Source organism: Cricetulus griseus, chromosome 2 (genome assembly GCF_003668045.3).
Source record: "Cricetulus griseus strain 17A/GY chromosome 2, alternate assembly CriGri-PICRH-1.0, whole genome shotgun sequence".
In the NCBI taxonomy this organism is placed as follows: domain Eukaryota; kingdom Metazoa; phylum Chordata; class Mammalia; order Rodentia; family Cricetidae; genus Cricetulus; species Cricetulus griseus.
In genome coordinates, this window is record NC_048595.1 from 391,010,640 (window position 1) to 391,030,802 (window position 20,163).

The window sequence follows — 20,163 nt, forward strand, 5'->3', positions numbered from 1 at the left end:
AGGTGGCAGCAATCATGAAGCTCAAGGCAGAGGCCCTAGAAACAGCAGCTACTCTGGTAAGGATAAATCTTTCTGCCAGCCACCTGAGCCCAGCCACCATGTGGGCACCCAAAATAACACACACAGATTAATATTAGGTACAATGCTGCCAGCCAATAACTAGGATTTCTTAATTGCTCTATCTTATCAACCATAACCATTAATCTACATATTTTATAAAGACTTATCTTATCGAGGATGCCAGCGGAATGCGTCCTCTTCCCAGGATGACATAGAGACTCCAGAGATGAGAGGAGGGAGAGATTTCCTGCTTGTCCCTGCTTATATTCTGAGTCTGCCTACTATGTCACTTCCTGCCTGGATCACAAGACTTCTCTTTACTACATTTCCCAGAATCCTCCTCCACTCCTAGTCCCATCTATCTTGCTTTTCTATTGGCCAACAGTGCTTTATTTATCAACCAATAAGACAAACATATACACAGAAGGACTTCCCCCATCATACCCTTTCTTCAGAATGGCAGGCACATGACTACGTCACAGTCATTGGTTTAAACATCACCTTTCATCATTTCCCTCAGACAAACAGTAGCATAACATGAAGCATCGAGATCAAAGGAGATGGACAGAGATGAGGTTGCATCATTGTCATGGGAACCTTCCACTTTATCATTGATGTCTGAATGGACTAGTTGGTATGACACATTGTGAGGATATTTCAAGATGTGCCTGTAGCATCCTGGTACATTCAGCTTCAGGGCAGGCACTCTAAACCTACAGGCCTGCAGTCCATCCCTGCTGAGGACTCCTTGGTACCACTGCCCTAATTTGTTGTCTGGGTACTGAATGTTGTATCCAAGTACTGGCAGAACCACCTGGGTAGGGCAGGGAGAAACCACAAAACATGGGTTAGCCCTCAGAAAGATATGCCATCATATTCTACCTTTATGACTACAACCCAGATGCCTTAAACTTATGACTACAACCCAGATTTGTAAAAAGAGTATTAGGCTATAAATAGGACAGTTGGCCTAAGACATTTTGAATACTACATAGAATATTTTTAATGCTATCTGGTAAAGAAAAAAGCTAACCAAAGACTTGGAAGAGTTAAGGCCATCCGCTTACATCAGGTATTACAGAGCAAACCAAAATTCAAAAACAAAGGTTGAATTCATTATCCAGTAAGGAGTCGATCTCCAAAAGCATGCAATCCAAAAGCAGTCTTCTGTGACACACAAAACTGTCTCTACTGCTAGCCACTGCTATTTTGGGTGACAATCTGAAATTCCTTTTAATAAAAAGCAACATTATCAACCGACAGGAAATACTTTAATTTTGCCAGTTGCATGTGCATGAGGAAATCTGCGATCTGTAGAGGTCTTCTCCTTTGCTGACCACTAGACAGTATGCTTGAATACTAAAAAGTACTTAGAAAAACGGACAGAATCCTCAAATACATAAATGAATCTCAAAGAAGCCAGACACAGAAAGGTGAGGCAGGGGTATAAGTTGGAATCCAGGCTGGGCTATAGCCTGGGCTTCAGTAACTTGATTTGCTTGTGACCCATATTATCTAAGAAAATTGTATATGATTCTAAGCATATAACTCTATAAAATTGGTATAAAAGTCAAACATTTACATTAAGATAATAAATCATAAAAGGTTTATTCCAAGATGATTCTTTGTTATAGATATACTTCTGTCATTCATTAAAGACAATTTAATTATCATTAAATTATTAAAGCAAACTTGCCTACCAACGAGATAATATGTTGTTTATTCTCATATTAAGCATTTAATATTGCCTGGATATTTGAAACAGTAGGATGTAAAGCATTTTCAGTGTTTTTCAGAGTTGACAGACATTTGGATTTTGCAATCCTTGGTGCAAAGAGTACTGCTTCACATAAACCCACAGCACAAAATAGCAGAAGTATATTTAGAGCCTTTCCATAAAGAGTTGGGAATTCTGTCCTAATCCTGAGTCAAAACTCATTTTACTATCTTTTTTATGACACTCAGGTCAGCAACCAAAACAGCAATTTTTAAAATCAAGTATGCTAACACAATACAGACCAATCACATATTAAGTTAATATTCACATGCTGATGATGGTAAAAAATAATAATTTTCCAGAAGTAAGCCATTATGCTTTTTGAAGAATAGAAAACTTTGTATGTATAGTAAAAGCTACAGTTACTAATATGTAATAGTGTGGAATCTGAACTGAGGTGTTTCAGGCATCACCATCACCATCATCATCATCACCATTATTACCATCATCATCACCATCATCAATCATCATCATCGTCACCATCATCACCATCATCATCTACAATGCTGGTCAGGATGGTGCACACAGGGCAAAGTGTATGTGTTGCTGCACAGAGCCAAGTCTTCAGTAAAGCCACACGACACAACACTGGTAAATTCTTCTAGAAATACCTTGGATCCATTATGCATTTGATTTTCAATTAATTTTCTGTCACTATGCATTCAGATACCTTGTATTACAAAAATTTTTCACAACCCCCACATTGAGTCATAGGATCACAACCCAAGGTCTAAGAAGCTGAAATATAGAAAGATCCACATATATATTGTGTAAATCTATTTATGTAACATTTTTTCAAACATAAAATCACAATGATAGAAATAAATCAGTGGTTCCCATGAAATAGGATCAATGCAACCCAGGAAATAGGACTAATGTAGGGGTCAAACACTGGGAAACATTGGAGGGAGATGTGAACATTGGGAAATCTGAAAGAGACATGAAACTATTCTTACTTAATGTTGAATTTTTTCAGTATCCTTATGATTATATATATTTATCAAAAGCAAGCATAAATTAAATTATTAGGGTTTAGATTATAGCATAATAAGTTTAGTAGAAGCATAAATGCATTAAAGGAGCATAAATTACTAGGATATAAAATATAACAATTTAAAAGTTCTCTAGGAAGGGAGGATTTGTCTTTAGGGGACAATGCTTATTCAAATCTACATGGCGGGAACTTTTAACCAAACTTACCTGGTGTATTGCATATGTCCTAGCTGATTCCTCTTGTTTGGTCACCAGATGAACCTAGTTTCATAAAATAGGATGGGAATGAGTGTTTTCCAAGTGTTCAGATTACCTAGGTGTTTCCTAATTCTGATTCATACACTGAATATATATAAGTTCAGATACAATCTTTTTATAATAACTTGTCTCCACGACCCCACGACATAAAAAAACAGACCAATTCTTTCTGCTTTAACCACATACTACTGAGGCTGGAAGGCAGCAACAATGGCTGCCCTGGGGTGACACTTTCCTCAGTCACCAACAAATGATGCCAAACCGAAAGTCTGCTTCTGGACAGCCAGCCCCTACCTTCAACCGTCCCTGTCCCCAGCAAACACAGCGACATTTTATTCAGTCACGGGTTTTGTGGGTGTTTATTTCAGAGGACAGTGGTAGGCATCTGAGACCAGAAGAGAAAGAGATGTGTGATAATTAAGTTTGAGAAACTTTGCTCCACAACATCACAGAATACACAACCCTCGGCTGGAGAGATGCTCAGCTGTTAGAAGCACTGCTCTTGCAGAGGACAGGCTTGGAGATGCAGCTGTGCCAAAATAAACGATGAGTTTTCAGACAGAGGGCTGATAAACTCCTGCTGGATTTTTCTCTTAATTAGTTTGAGGGAGATTTCTATTACCTGAAACCAATTAGCCTTAATTCATACATGTGGAGTCCATCGTTGATGTAGGTAAAGCTTTCTTTATGCAGAGCTTAGTTTACTTTTCCTTTATATTTGAAGGGCTGGGCCATGATGTACCTCTACTAGCTTATTCCCAGGTCTACCTTCAGATTCCTCCAGAGGAGACCCACTTAGACTCCTGGGTCTTTTTAGATGCATTAAATAGATGATTCTGAATTTTTCCTTCCCCATCTCAGCCTTAGTTCTCACTCCTATAGAATAGAAGTTCAAGGACCAGACCTCTGAAATCCTTTACTCCCTTAAAATCCAACAGTTTTGCCACATACAACATGAAGCATCACTTGGGGTCTTGTCCTTGGTTTTATCCCTGTTATAACTGACTTAAGATAATGTTAGAGAAAAACTCTTTGTTCCTTGGCTTTACACTATTATGTGAATTCTCACAAGACACATGAAATTCAGCTTCACTAATTAGTTCAAACCTACATAGAGAAAAATGCCAGGTGGATAAAGAAGAAATGGAGAAGGCAAGTTTCATAAAATAGTCATGACATAACTTCATTAAAATAAATGTCATACAGTCACATGTACAGCAAAGAAACATAGCATCCCATACCCTCATAACATTATGGAGCTTTTCTTTATTTTTTTTCTTTTAAGCTGTACATCTCTTACACCTGTCTTTCCTCGGCGTTATAGACAAAGGCCTCTTTCTGAGGACATTTAGGAGACAGCAGAGAGAAAGCTGGAGGACACATGGAGGAGACAAGGGAAAGCACCTGGCTGGGGTCTGCAGACCCGCCAGCTCTGCATGGCTTGATTCTTGGTTTTAAGAGGGCAGCCTAACATGTCCGGGTGCATTACACATACAGGTTTGTTTGTTTTTAAGACTGTGCTCTTTAGAGGGAGCTTTACCACCTTTCATTCTATACCACTATTTCTTCACTTAGCAATATGTAAGGCAAAGCCAGAGATTGTTGTGTGATTGATATCTTGACTGTTTTCTAACAATAAAGCTGCTTGGAGACAGAGGGCAGAGCTAGCCACTAGCTGACCAAAAATTAACCATAGAGGTTTTGGAGGACTGAGGACAAACAGGAAACAGGAAGTAGTAAGGCGGGGCTGAAAGAGAATCTCAGCCTTTTGGATGGAGGAACAGAAGAGATAGGAGGTCACTACTGGCTGCTCTGCTGCTTCTCTGACTGTGTAGGTTCTTAGCCCAATATCTGACTCCCAGTTTTTATTGATAAAGTAAATGGAAGTGTTTCCAAACCCCAGGCATCTTGCAATTACAGTCTCTGATGTGGCAAGTCACCTCTTTGATGGATAGACACTCACTTTACTGCTTGAGACATGTTCGTCAACATCTTCATCCAAGCAGATCAGGTCCCCCTCCACCACTCTGGACCCATAGGCTGCAAGTCTGTAAGACGCTGCCTCATTCCAAATCTTGCTGCTGTAGGCGTGGACGTAGAATATGCGCATGGAATGAGGAAAAGAGAACCAGGCCTGGATACAGCCTTCCTCTGTCATGCCAAAGCGATGCAGTGACTCTAGCAGAGCCCGCTCTCGAACTCGGAACTCCGGCATCAGTGAGAGTGTGCCTTTGGCGTCCTCTGAAATGTAGAACAAATCAGCTGGTAAGGCACCCTCAATGCAGAGCTACTGGGGGGACTCCTTTTTCAAGCAGTCTGAATGAGAGGCAATCATTTTGTGGAGACACGGAACACTACTGGTTTAACCCGGATATACTTTTAAAAGCTGGCTTGTTTTGGTTTTTTTGTTTGTTTGTTTTAACTTTTATTTTCTTTGAAAAATAAGAAAAAGCAAGCGAGCCTAGCATTAGGAACAGCTGGCCAGACCAGACTCCTTTCCTCAGAACAGAGTTAATCTAATTCAGAAGACTCATCACCAGGGACTAAATAGGCTGGTAAGCTGGACGAGCCTCAGTTTCTGAAGAACTGTTATGGACACAGAGTAGAATGGCAGATGAAGAGATCACAGCAATCTCTATCCTAGCTAATGGGTTTTAAGACGTGTATTGCTGAACTCCAATGATTCTTATGGTGCTGGGTGCTTCTTGGGAGCACTAAGGCTTCGGAATCACTGGCATGGGGATTATCTCCTCAGACTCCACAAGAGAAACAAATCATACACAGACAGCAAAGCCACAGCTTATCTGCTGCCACACTCAGAATCAAAATCGTGTTTCTTTAGTGCACCTGCAAAAATGCTATACACACACATCAAACTCAAGTTTCAGAGAGGAGTCAGGAATCCACGACAGCCCCTCAGAAACAATCCCTAAAGGACTTGATATCACAGATGAACTTCACTCAGCTGGAGGCTTCTCTGGTTGCTGTGGCCCTACTACCATCAGCAGCAGTGTGGAGTGGAACTCCTCCTCCCATAGGACATCAGAGGAGGAAAACTAAGGAAATACTTCCTACCTCTCCTTACCCCCAAAGTACAGTTAGGATAGGCAAAAGTCCAAGCAAGCAGCCCAAAATGAAGTACCTGTGTCAGGCAGTCCAATCACTCAAAATGCAAACTACTACCCATTTGTTTCTTCAGCCTAACAGTCTCCAGCCACTTCCACTATGTCTTAGTGTGTGCATCTTAAGAAAAAGCCCATGTAGGGTGTTTGTGTTTCTGTCTACATTATTATAGATGAATAAAGAAACTGACATACCAGTTTGAAGAAAGTATTCCTTTGCTTTATTTACAGGATCATCCACATCTTCTGGTGTAAGAAATAATTTTATGGCCTTCACCTTGAAAAATTAACCAAGTAAACGGGTTTTAAAAAATGGCAAATTACTTTTTTTTTAAAGATGGAAATTCTTGGGCATCTGGAAAGGGCAGAAAGTGTTGCTTCAATTTCTTCATTAAGGTTTCAAGTCTTAACCAGTTTCACATATAGAGATAACCCTCCCATATAAACTAAAAGCAACTACAATGAACCATTCTACCGGAAAAGTCCCCTCCTCAAGCATTTCATGCCTATCATTCTTTATTCAGCCAATATATAAACAGGAATGTAAAGTGATGACTTAAATACTCAAACTTGGCCAACACATGACAAAAACAGCAAAGGAATCAGGACTACCAAGCCATTAGTTTCACTTATATTCTCAAGTTCTTTGAAATTTTGGTTCTTAAAAACTAAGGCCTTTTGACCAAGTTATATCCTTGTTTCTTACACTGCCAGTAGAGGGTAATTCTGCAACTATAAATTATTTACTGTTGTTAATTGCTAATAAATTGTATCATGTGTGATCTTTCCATAAAAAAAAAAAGTTAGGTCTGGCACGATGACTCGGTATATAAAGGAGCTTGCCACCAAGTTTAGTCTCCAGGACTGAAAGAACAGACTTTGGCAAGTTGTCTCTGACCTCCACACTTACAAAATCTAATAAAGTGTCAACTTTAATATTTTACTTGACATTTTAATAGTTTATTTTAAACCATACACATATGTTTATTTTTTAATTTAAAAAAGGTATCCACTTAATTAGTGTTATTTTATCACTGGGATTTATTTCTGAGTATGCCGTTCATGGTATGAAAGCAACTTAAAACAATTCATTCATCCCAATTTCCATTTCATCATCTTCTACAGTATCCAAAAAAATATTCATAAAAAGTTAATACATCTATGGAGGTTGACTTTCTGTCAGCTTGAGACATGCCAAAGTCACCTGGGAAGAGGGAGGCTAGTTAAGAAAATGTCCCCATCAGATTAGCCTATGGACAAGTTTGCAGAGCATTTTCTTGATTAATGATTGATATGGGAAGGCCCATCTCATCTCACTGTGGGCAGGTGGACCTTCATTACATTTAAAAAAAAAAAAGCCATGGGAGCAAGTCAGTAAGCAAGTGCTCCACCATGGCCTCTGTTTCAGTTCCTACTTCCATGTCCCTGCCTCCAGTTCCTGCATTAGCTTCCTCTGATAATGGACTATATAACTTGTACGTATGTCAAATCAACCCTTCTTCCTCAGGTTGCTTTTGGTCATGGAATATTAGCATAGCTATAGGAAGCAAACTAAGACAACAGCCAGGCAAATGTTAAGCTTCTATCACATGCTGAGGACTGTGTGGGATGTGATGGGTAGAGCACTATCTACAGGAAAAGACTGAGCAATTTCAATGACATAATCAGAACAGAATAAGATGAGAAGTCCCAGATCACAAATCAGTGGACATTTATGGTACAAAATGTAAAGATTAGGGAGGGAGTGCTTTAAGCAAAGACAGAAACTGTGGCAGACCAGCTACAGGAACTGGCCTCCAAGTTAGCGCTCATGATATCCTTTCTTGGTACCCATGCCTGGCACAGTCCTCCCTTACATGTACCAGCTCTAGTTATATGAGCAGAACTCAGCAAAGCTAAAGGTCCATTACTTTGCCTGGTTTGTGGAGCTGCAGGTTACTCAACCAGTGGATCTTTTGTTCAGTTATAGAGTCAAGGGATCATTGGTCAAGTCTATGTCATCTCAAATAAAAGTTAAACACACAGCCACTGTACATAGTTTGCTTTCTTAGACTGTGAATCCAATAATACAGTAGCTGCCATATGATATAAAACATGACACATGTGAACTGGCTTTTGGGAGCCCATTCCCTATGGCAGGATACTTTGTTCAGCCTAGACACAGAGCGGGAGGGCCTGCGTCCTGCCTCAGCTGTGATGTGACACTCTGTTGACTTCCCATGAGAGGCCTCACCCTCTCTAAAGAGTGGATGAGGGGGGCAGTGAGGGAAGGTAGGAGGAGCAGGAGGAGGAGGGGAGGGAGGGGGAACTGGGATTGATATGTAAAGCTTTAAAAAAAGGTTGTTTTTAAAAAAACAAAAATAAAGATAAAAGTGGCTTTCATAGGAAAAAACAGGACGTGTGGTGTGTGTGAGAGTGTATGACATGCACACACATGTAGTCATATGCCATGATTAGGTATGCAATGAACTTATGTAATAAGTATAAGAGTTAAGGTTAAAGTTTTGAAAACTCATACCATTTCATTCTTCAGTAAAGCCAATCCAATTTGGTCTGTTTGAATTTTCCTTCCTTTCCCAAACCTCTGTGGTCCATAGTAATTCACAAAACCTTTACTCTATGAATGTAAAAGAATATAACAAATTAGAACTTCCCAAAAATAATATGCCAAAGTATAATCAAACATTTCTCTTCATATTTAATTGACAAATTCGGTAACCACCAATAATACAGAGGGGCCAAATGGTCTGAGAAATGCTAAACAGTTACACACCAGAAGGAGAATGGGGTAGATGTAAATCAGCCTGTAAACCCTCAGGGACAGTGTGCAAAGGGGAGAGGAAGGGAGGCTGCTGAGAGTCAAAGCCTGCATAAGCTGGGAGACCCTGTCAGGGAAAGCCAAACTAACCCAAAATTTACCACAGGAGACCAATGAAGACCAACCCTTTAAAATAGCCTTCTATTCACAACAGGGAGGGGTCCCTGGCACACATGACCTGATGAGTTCAGCCAAGAGAGGTGGGGTGTACTGGGATAAGGTGAGTCTCATCCCCTCTAAGTTCTTTCTTGTTTTGAAATTCTTCTGCTGGGGGTTGGGGGAGAACACGGTGCAGATTTCTTTTCCCACCCCACAGCTTTGTTCCTTCATGTTATTCACTTATCCTTTCGTTCACCCCGGTTTCTCTCTCTTATTTCCCCAGGAAGGATGACATCACCTCTGGATGCCATACTTCAAAAGCATCATATTACTCAGAAGAAATATGCGATTAAAATTGGTCTGTGTGAAACAGAGAGAGCACATGGAGATAAAGTGAGTATGCCCTATGTTAAGTCGCAGCTTTTTAAAAGTTATTTCAAATTTGTATAAGACAGTGTTGGAAAGCTTAGGATAACTGGAATAATTATCCCTTCAAATTATTAAATATAACTGAAAGTTTATTTAACCAGAGCTCTGACTCTCTAAAAGAAAGCTTCAAGAAACCCTTATTTTCAAGCTACTCAACTTCATTTCTCCTAAAGAGACTTTTAAAGTCTATTGGCTGGTATGGTAGGCAAGGGACTCCCCAGGCATGCCTGATGGCCTGGTTTTGGTCCCTGGAAGCCACAGTAGAAGGGGAAAACTGACTCCTAAAAGCTGCCCTTTGCATGTATGTGCACACACACACACACAGATACATACTCACACATGTGCACTCACACATATACTCACATACACACTCATCTACATACAGACACACACATACACACACACTCAGACACATATATACACACACATGCACTCACACACAGACACACAGACACACATGCAATCACACACGTGCATATACTAACACAGATACAATCACACATACGCACCCACATACATACACACACTCACACAGACACACCACTAAATAAATAAAAAATTTAAGAGAAAGGTGTCTAAAGCTAAGATCATTTCTAATGGGACCTTCTCAACAGGCAGTGTATTTTCATGACTACAAAAACAGACCTGGTCATATATGCTGTCTATCTGTATTCACAGAAATCCCTTCCACTTTTTAAAGTATTGCTTTAGTAAGTTTTCAAAAGGGAAAAAAAGCAGAATTTTTAGGTAGGTCAGTCATGAAAAACAGATCATACACAGAGTATATAATTCAAGAAGTATTACATACAAGTGAAAGTGCTGAATTACAAGATCTTTAGTGGCCATTTCTACACAAGGGCAGATGACTGCAACAGGAACCATAGGCCCACAAAGCCAAGAACATTTATTATTACAACAACAACCATATGCTCACAAAGCCAAGAACATTTATTATCAAGCCCTATAGAGAAATAACACTGAAGGCTATGGTTGTGTGTGCACCTTCAAATGCCTAAGGTGTTACTTAAAATTTAAGGAATGTTGTATGCTGGCCGAGCAGGTTATATATATATGTCCTACTCCAGTCTGTACAAACATAGGTAACAATAATTAAGGAAACAGAGGCCATGGATTTGAGAGGCAGCAAGTAGGGTCTGGTAAAAACGGAAGGGCTGAAAGGAGGAAGACAATGTAATTATGTTTTAATTTCAAAGAATGAAAAAAATTGAAGTAAAAAAAATTAAATGGTTATGATTAAAAAGATGTGTACAACTCTAAAAAGTAAGGTAACTATTTACCCAAGATTTCTGAATTACTGAACAAAGGGGCCACAGTGTGAACCCCATCTACACTAGCACACACTCACTCCTGAGGGAAGATGCTAGGGAGAACCTGTTTCAGAGAGCCTCTTCTGGGGATTAATCCATATACACCCCTGTAGAAGGCTTTCTTTTGAACCACCAACTAGCTCCCAAATCAAGACGTGGAGATGTATTATTATGAATGCTCTGTCTTAGCTTAGGCTTGTCCCACTAGCTCTTATAACTTAATTTAACCTGTTTCTCTTCATCTATGTTTTGCCTCAGGGCTTTTTACCTTTCTTTCATTCTATATGTCCTACTTTTCCTGTTCTTTATGTGTCTAGCTGGCTGGTGGCTCCCTAGCTAGCTTGCTCCAGGTATCTCCCTCCAGTACCTAGATTTCTCCTACTTATTCTCTCTGCCCCACCTATCAATCTTCTATCTAGCTCTTGAGCATTCAGCATTTTATTAGATCAATTAGGTCCTTTAGGCAGGCAAGGTGAAGCAAATGTAAACATCCTTGCATAGTTAAACAAATGCCACATAAACAAATGTAACACACCTTTACATAGTAATATTCTGCAACATAAAAAAATGTAACACATCTTTACATAGCTACAGTAATATTCTACAACAGTTTCTTTTAATTTATGTTTATTTTTGTTTTAATATAAAACATGAAAGCAAAATAAGGCAACACTTAATTATCATTTTAGAAATTAATTATATATGCATGTTACAAAAACAATCTTTTTAATCTGAGAAGATTATAGAGATTTTCCTGTAATACAATTTCAAAATTGTGTTTTCTGACCTTAACATTTTCTATTGCCTCCAAAATCCTCTCACTCAGACTTGCAGAATCATTTGTTTGATTTTTTAGATTTCTGATGACAATTTCAAAGTGATTTCCTTTGAGCTGACCAAGTCTGAGAGAATCACCTACAGACCGGATATTAAACACATTCATTCTCTTCTTTTTAATTTCTTCCTCAATATTTTTCAACCTAGAAGTGATAAATCATATAATCAGTTAAATCTTGATCTAAAAACAATTATATATTTAGAACAAGCTTTAAAATGATAGTTGCCAGGGGACTTTCAAAATATAAGTACAATGGGATGCTGGAGAGATGGCTCAGTGGTTAAGAATCCAGAGGACCCAGGTTCGATTCCCAGCACCTAGTTACAGGGGTTCCAATACCCTCTTCTGGCCTCTACAGGCACCAAGTGACATATAGACATACATGCAGGCAAAACATCCATGTACATTAAATAAATATGTAAAACAGTTTGGTAAAATTGTAAATTAATGTTAGTGAATATACACTATTCACTAGTACAGGAGTAGACTCAGAGGGTTAGTTTGGCAACATGAGCAGGTGTTTCAGCCATCTGCCTTCTCCTCAGCTCCAGGAGCAGAGCCTCCCAATGGTCATCCTGTCCTAACTTGCCCCTTTCAGTGTCTCTCCCAACATCCATGAGGAAGAGAACCCATCATTTATCATTGCTTCTATTCTTCCTACATGTTAACTATTAACAACAAAAGCTTTATCTTACAATACCATTTATATTTTTTCTGGGTTTTTGGACTGCTATTGTTGCTTATTTGAATAATTACAAATGGAATAATAAATATTTTTTAAGACAAAAAAAAAAAAAAAGAAAGAAAGAAGAGAACCCACTGGCATCAGTGATGCCCCTCTAAATAATTTCTTGATTTCCAGATCCACTAGATATTATTACTTAAGGGTACATGAAATTCCACACCCATGGGCCAAATCAAGGTCATCTCTTTGCTCTTCCTAGGAACTAATAATATTTATTGCCTTTGGTTGTTAAAAATTAGCTTTTGTCTTAACAGTGTGCTATAATGTAAAAAATAAACTAATTTTAAAAAAGGAAAAAAAGAATGCATTTAAGTGTGGGCTTATAATAAAAGCACTATAATAATTAAGAAAAAGATTTATAAATTTTGTGTCTTCAATTATCCTTTTCTGAATGCAAATGCTTATTTGAAAATAGTATCAGATGTTTATGAACAATTCAGAAAACTTGAAATCTATCACTTGTCAATTGCCATCCCAAAATTTCCTATTTTCTCTAAGTTTTTTTTCTTTGATTTGTGTGTGTGTGTCTTGTGCAAGGGGCCAGGAAATGCCAGAAGAGGACACTGGATCCCTTGGGGTGGACTACAGGCAGTTGTAAGCCTCCCATCATGGATGCTGGGAACCAAACCTGGGTCATCTGGAAGAACAGGAAGTGCTTTTAACCCCTGAGCCATCTCACCAGCCCCAAACTTCATATATATTCAATGCACATTTACGCATACACTGAAGACAATTATTTTATTAATATAGAATGTGCTGTTTGGTATAATCAGTTAGGTAATATTGATAATAAGGATAAGCTGTTTCCATCTTATTTTGCATTTTAACTTTATACTTTACTAGAAAGCAATGCCATATTACCTCTGTGGAGTCACTTTTCTGACAACCATCGATTGATAGGTGATTGCTTTCTTGTCTTTAAGGCCGGCGTAACTGAAATCTGAAGGTATGACACCAAGCTTGATGGCTAAAACACCAATTGCTTCAAACATCTCCAGATTTTCCTTCTGTAGGGTAAAAGCTGAAACAAAAAGATTACAAAAAGAAGACGCCATCCATAGTTATGTTCTTCACAAACTAGCAGGTTAGGATAATGAATCTAAAATGAAGTGTTGCACCACAGAGCTCATCTGTCATTGTTGGCTTCTTAAAAGTACACATTAAAAATTCACATCATTTTCCTGTGCTTATAGGACCACCTTCCAGTTTCCATGGGGACCATTTTCATTCAGATATCCTAAATTTCAACACATAAGACTCCTGATTTGTCACATTTCTATTCAATCTTCAGAATCCAATAACTGCCATCCTGCTTCAAATGCTTTTCAGGTTCCAAGACTGAATGTTCCATAGTAAGGGCTGTGCTTATGTTACAAATCATTACGTGATCGTGATTGTCTATATTAATAGTAGTCAATCATAAAAACAAAGCAAATTATAGTTGCTGGGAACTGAAAGGAAGAAATGATTATTCAGTTTATATTAATGCCAGAATAGGAAAATGATAAGACTCAGGAAATTAATCTTAGTGATGGTGTCACACCAACATAAATGTCCTTTATTCCATTAAAGTGTATACTTAAGAATAGCTAAAATAGAGCCAGGCGGTGGTGGCACACATCTTTAATCCCAACACTTGGGAGGCAGAGGCAGGCAGATTTCTGTGAGTGTGAGGCCAGCCTGGTCTACAAAGCGAGTTCCAGGACAGCCAGAGCTACACAGAGAAGCCCCACCCACCCCCCAAAAAAGGTGGGCTGGAAAGATGGATCTGCCATTAAAGGCTAGGCTCACAAAGAAATCCTCAAGAATGGATAAAATGGTAAATTCTACAGAATATATATCTTACTGTAATTTTCATAAACTTTTAAAGGATAGTAAATTTATTACATAAATACACAGATATATATGTATGAATGCATGGAGGCAGAGGAAATTTTAACATGAACTATTTTGATTCTTACAAAAAGTCCCATAAGCAAAATCACTTTCTGTTTTTGGACACCGATATCTTCACATAGTCCTCTTGGTGAACCATTAATTCTAACTTCAATAAAACTAATTTAGACTCAATATATGAAAATATTCCCATGTCTTGATTCATTATCCCAAACCATTGATACTGTGTCAATTAATATAAAAAGTTAGAAGCCCTAAAGCTACTTAAACAGGGCAGCAGTTCTCTTGCTGTAAGTAAACCTATATTTACTTTTCCTTCAAAATAGATGAACTTATCCAGTATGGCTTTCCCCATGTTTATATTTGTGGATGCTAAGCTTCAAGTAATATGAAAGATTTACTAAGTCCAAAGGGTTTAAACATGCCTGTGGTCCCAGGACTTGAGAAGCTCGAGTTTGGGAATCAGCCTCCACACATGAGTCATCATGCCTCAAGAAAAGCAACAGCTACGGGTGTAGCCCAGGGTTAGAGGGCAAGCCTTGCAAACACAAGATCTTTATTTCAATCCTGGGCAATGCAAAGGAAATTTCACCCATGTCATTGTGAACTAATGCAATGTAAAATCAACCCCACATCACTCTTACTTAGGCCAGAGTCCCCATGTAACACGTTCCTTTTCCAGTGTCACATGCATGTCTGAATGCTGTTAAATGTCTGCTAAATGAATGTTTAAGACATGACCATCAGAAACACTTTCTATCCTTCAAGTAAGATATACAGAACAATTAACCCTGGACTTGTACTCTGACATTTCATCAGATCCATCCAGCCTAGGACCTCCTAATAGTCCCAAAAGCAGCAATTCTGAATCATGAGCATATATGGGAAGCCTGATGAGCCAAGTGTGCAGGCCTCCATCTTACATTACAGAGAATATTTTTGTCCTTTCCAAAGGATGACAGTATATCCATCTTATCTCCAAATACTTAATTATAGGTAAGATTATTCTGAAAACAGAAAAATTACTACTCTCGAAACCATTCAAATACAAAACCATTGCTTCAACTTTATACATGTGTGACTGTTAGCTGTAAATGTCTTAAGTAATTAACTTTCACATTTAGCACTATTTGCAAGGCTTCATCTTTCTCCAAATAATCAGTCCATATATTCTTTACAATAGCTCTATGACCAGGCCTATTTATCCAAATTATTCACCTTTCACAAATTTTATGCAAGAAAATGATGATTTACAAAATTACCTGTATATACAGCTTCTCTTCTCTCGCACTCAAGACGAGCTCTCTTTCCATGTGAACGTGCTTTTTCCCGGAACCTCACGGTTATGGCTGTGTTTGCATTCCCAGCACTGTGATTCAGCTCAGAAAAAGACTTGGTTTCCACAAGGTTTCCAAACTTCTTGTTGAGAAAATGGTGCACAGCTTTCCTGTGATCTTTGTTCTTGTCAGGTTTAAAGGTAAACTTGGAATTTTCTTTCTTTGCATCCAAATATTTGAAAAAACCAAGTGCTTCCTCTTCAGATACCAAATGGCAGAGTTCTTTATACTCAGGATTTGGTTTTACAATGACTTCACTGCTTTTTCCTATGGTTATCAAAAAAGGAAATTTCTGCCTAACGGCACTGTGTAAAACAGCCCTTTGGCTTTTGTCAAGGATCCTACCTAGAGAGAGTTCCAGAGATGGTTCAATTAACTCAGTTTTTGAATTCCACATCCCTTTGATGTCACAGGCAAACTGCTCCAGCAATGTATGAGTTTTTCCATCTAAAAGTGAACTTAATAAGTCAACATTTTCTTTTTCACATTTAGAAGTCACACCATTGACACTGTCTTCTTTATGTAAGCCAGATTGATGACTCTCCTCACCATAAGAGTACCCAGTCAAGTTAGTGGCTTCTTCTTCACCTTCATGGTCTAAGGATACATCTTGAATATTTAGCTTTGGCTTTTTGACCAAATGACTTGGCTCAGATTGTGTTTTACTAATTTCATAAACAGATTCATCAATGGCCTTGCTGACTAATCGTCCCCGTTCATCAATCTCAGTGACAACAAAGTCACGTGGGAAGGTTTTTATAGTGCCCTGAAATCCAACATGATCACTAATGAAACATAAGGAACTAAACCTCATTCCACCATCCGTGTCCTCTTCCATTCTAAACAATGCCTACAAAGGAGACAAAACAAGTCAGCTACCAGAAACACTTACAGGTAAGAATAAAATATGTTTGCAAAATCCATTCAGTTGCCTTCCTCTTAATTCTATATTCACTAAAAGACACTCATACCTTATTTATGAATATATGTGTGTATCCTGCTTTCATATAGCAAGCACAGTTAACAGGCCAACTACCTATAGCCAAAGTAGTGGTTTGTATCTTGATTTCCCATTCAGCCCAAGCTTCTATTATGCAGAATTAAAATGGCTCAGCAGTCAATCAAACTTGTTCTTACAGAGGACCCCAGTTCAGTTCTCAGCACCCACATGGCAGCTCACAACCATCCCTAACTCCAGTGACAGGGGATCTGTTGCCCTTTTCTGACCTCTGCTGCACCAGGCACACCTGCGGTGCACATGTGTACATACATGCAAAATGCATACAACAAGGGCTGCAGAGATGGCTCAGAGGTTAAGAGCACTGACTGCCCTTCCAGGGGTCCTGAGTTCAATTCCCAGCAACCACATGGTGGCTCACAACCATCCGTTATGAGATCTGGTGCCCTCTTCTGGTGTGCAGATATACATGGAAGCAGAATGTTGTATACATAATAAATAAATAAATAAAATCTTTAAAAAAAAACACATACAACAAAATAAATGTATTAAAAAGGCTTAAATAAAAAAATAAAAAAGTGGGTCAATTTCAAGTTCATCTGAAAAGAGAGAACAGGTCTGTTGTGTCATTCTGGGAGCCTCAAGATCTCCTGGATCTAATTCCAGAGACACTGTGGAAGTTAGACCATGAGGAAGAATAAGACAGAAAAGTCTACAGTAAATAGGTGTGAGAAGTTCTCTGTACACTTAAAGGTTGGCTTAAGTCAGTCCTGGTCCTGCAGCTTTCTCTAAATTCCCTATAGGAAAGATTCAAAATTCTCAAGCTGATGAGAGGAAATTTCTACCCAATCACTGCACCAGAGTAAAGAAACCCTTATAGAGTTTCCTTGGAGTGGTGACAGAAGAGCAATTCTACAAGGAACCCCACAATCCCCATACCACTATCACATATCACATGGAGCTGTGGGAAGCAGCTTCACTTCTTGGCTCTTGTATTTCTCATACTTTACAAGCACTTTGTCATTTTGATCTAAACTATTTAACCCCTGACCTCAGTGCCTTCCATTGGGCCATGTACAAATCACAGTGAATTCTCTATATCACCATTTTCACATTTAGTTTTCTTGATTTTTAAATTCCCTGCATCCCCTGCATTCCATGCCCTAATTGAACCCTACAGATTTCTCTTCTTCCTTCCCTCAGATTCTGGGAAGGGGGCACTTTTTTTTTTTTCTTTCAACCTATGTATCTTAAAATCTGAAGGTTAGAAACATGGCCTGTTTTTTTTTTTTTTTCTTCTTTCCAAACAGGTTCTTTCCCTTCTGCCTTGGTTCCTTTGCAGACCTTGTCCCGGGCTTTACCATCTTCCCACATCCTCCCTGGTAACTCCTTCACTGAGACTCCATTCTCTTGAGCAGAACCTCTCAGTCACCCATGTGGATCATGTTTCTAGCTCGATCCCACGCTCCCTCCCTCGCTTCCTCAGCCTCAGGCCTCACTCTATTCCAGCCATCTACTCTTATGATCGGTCTTACTTTCTCATCACCAAGAACTTCACCACCTATAGAAGTCTGATTTCCTAATTGTGGTCTTTTGAAAGGAAATGGCCTCCAAAGGGAGTGGCACTATTAGGAGGTGTGGCCTTGCTGGAGGAAGTGTGGCACTGTGGTGGCAGGCTCTGAGGTCTCTTTTGTCCAAGCTTCCCTCAGTGTGACTGTTGGTAGACTTCCTGTAGCCTATAAGCTGTAGGGTTCTCAGCTGCTCCAGCGCCACGTCTGCCTGCACGACACCATGCTCCTGGCCATTATGATAATGGACTCGAACCTCTGAAACTGTAAGTGAGCCCCCTCAATTGTTTTCCTTATAAGTTGCCATTGTCAAAGTGTTTTTTTTTTTTTTCACATCAATAAAAAGCCCTAAGACACTGATCAACCCTATTTTACCATTCTTCAACAGTTCCAGCTCCCAAATTCTTAAGCATTATGGCATCCTTTTTACTCTTTCTGTTCAGTCAACTCTTATCTACTATGTGTACTACCCAAAATACTATATTAAAAGGTAAACCACCCAACAAGTGTTTAAAACCCCTATTATTACATTTACAACAAAGTCTAAACTATCTACCCAAAGATTTTGTATCCTGTCTATTCTGAAGTATGATGTACCTGTATCCCATGGTTACACTGGCTGTCCTCACTACCTTTGTAGTAACTTCCTGCTCAATCTTTTAGGATTCACTTTCTCAGAAGTTTTCACTGACCAATAATCTAGCCTATGGGAACCTGTATGCCAATTTCTTTCACAAAAACCAGATTTCGTTTTCTGAATGGAAAGTGTTTTTATTATTTACTGTCCATCTTCCTCAAGTTAGTATCAATTCCACATGAGCAGGAATTGTACCTTACTCAGCACAGATTAGCCCACATTTAGAACAGCACTAAGCACATAATAGATGACCACAGACAGGCTGCAATTAATATTGGTTGTTGGAAAAAAACAACCAGATCACAGTAAGAGCTGTAACAGTGATGAGGAAGATGGAAGAGTTAACTTTTGTTTGTGATAACCAGGAATGGTATAATAAATTGCTATTTAAGTCTTTTAAAATAGTTCAAGAGACAGAAGTGGGGCAGAAATACCACATGCAAGTACAAACAAAAGGGCAATGTGTGGGAGAGAAAATGCCCTAACACAGCAGTGGGAAGAGGGAGTAGGGTGGAAGTTTTGGAGAAGACAACTGAAGATACAGAACGCTCTGTCGAAGGTTGGAATCGGCCTTTTGGAGGTGTTTCTAAAATGACTGATGGAATTCTGAAATCAGGGGTCCACAGCCCTAAGGAATCCTAGAGACTCTAGGAAAAGGCAAGATCATAGGAAGGCTTTCTAGGCTAGACGAGGGGACTGTGGGGCGACTAAGGTACTCCAACAGCTAGAAAAGCGATGGAATGCAAAGGCGAGCGGACCGCGAAATGTGGGCTAGGCTGGCAGGCGCTCCTCCGCTGATCCTCAGGGCGAGCCAAGGCTGCGGTGGGACCCAGTCCTGGAGAAGGGCTGGAGGCTGGCTCCCTGAGACACACACACACACACACACACACACACACACACACACACACACACACACACACGCGCGCGCGCGCGCGCCACCCTGCTCCCGCGGCTTCCGCTTAGCCTTCCTCTCCCCTCCAGGCCTCGCGCCGCCCCTATCCATGCCGCCCTTCTCGGGGCCACCAGCTTCGGATCTTCCACGTCCTCCACTCTTAGACCCACGCAGACCCAGCATCCCACTAGACTAACCCGCTCTACCTCGCTTCCAAGAGAAAGCGGTCCTCTCGTGTAGACAAAGTGCGCATTCCCGGAAGCCTTCGCCTGCCCAGCCTCCCACAGAGACATTTAAAGGGACAGGCTCCCGTTTGTGTCCTTCCTCCCTTGATGAAGAGCCGCCCATAGGCACCTTGAGCAATAGAGGGCGGGGAGAAGGAGGCGTGGCCTTCCGGGTTGATCCCGC

At 39.7% G+C, this 20,163-nt stretch overlaps 1 protein-coding gene across 3 annotated transcripts; it reads right to left on the minus strand.

The window, feature by feature from the left end:
* Positions 1-376: 376 nt before the first annotated feature.
* On the minus strand, positions 377-20,117 carry Pus7l (pseudouridine synthase 7 like). 3 transcript variants are annotated; one of them, XM_027396370.2, is made up of 9 exons: positions 19,962-20,117; positions 15,626-16,550; positions 13,329-13,488; positions 11,672-11,864; positions 8,729-8,827; positions 6,406-6,487; positions 5,052-5,329; positions 3,038-3,091; positions 377-874 (listed from the first exon to the last, which is right to left on the minus strand). In XM_027396370.2, the coding sequence occupies exons 1-9, from the start codon at positions 20,046-20,048 to the stop codon at positions 551-553; spliced, it is 2,202 nt and encodes a 733-aa protein (XP_027252171.1). In that variant the 5' UTR covers positions 20,049-20,117; the 3' UTR covers positions 377-550. The 3 variants fall into 3 exon arrangements, with proteins under 3 accessions (XP_027252171.1, XP_027252170.1, XP_027252172.1); XM_027396369.2 differs by having other exon boundaries at positions 19,953-20,090; XM_027396371.2 differs by lacking the exon at positions 19,962-20,117 and adding an exon at positions 19,622-19,739.
* Positions 20,118-20,163: the final 46 nt, after the last annotated feature.

Coding starts and splice junctions, on each gene's coding strand:
- Pus7l (XM_027396369.2), bottom strand. CDS start 20,048: ATGTCTCTGTGGGAGGCTGGGCAGGCGAAGGCTTCCGGGAATGCGCAC. Junction 11,865..13,328: donor AGAAAAGTGACTCCACAGAG/GTAATATGGCAT, acceptor TATCACTTCTAG/GTTGAAAAATATTGAGGAAG. Junction 3,092..5,051: donor AACATGTCTCAAGCAGTAAA/GTGAGTGTCTAT, acceptor TTATGAAACTAG/GTTCATCTGGTGACCAAACA.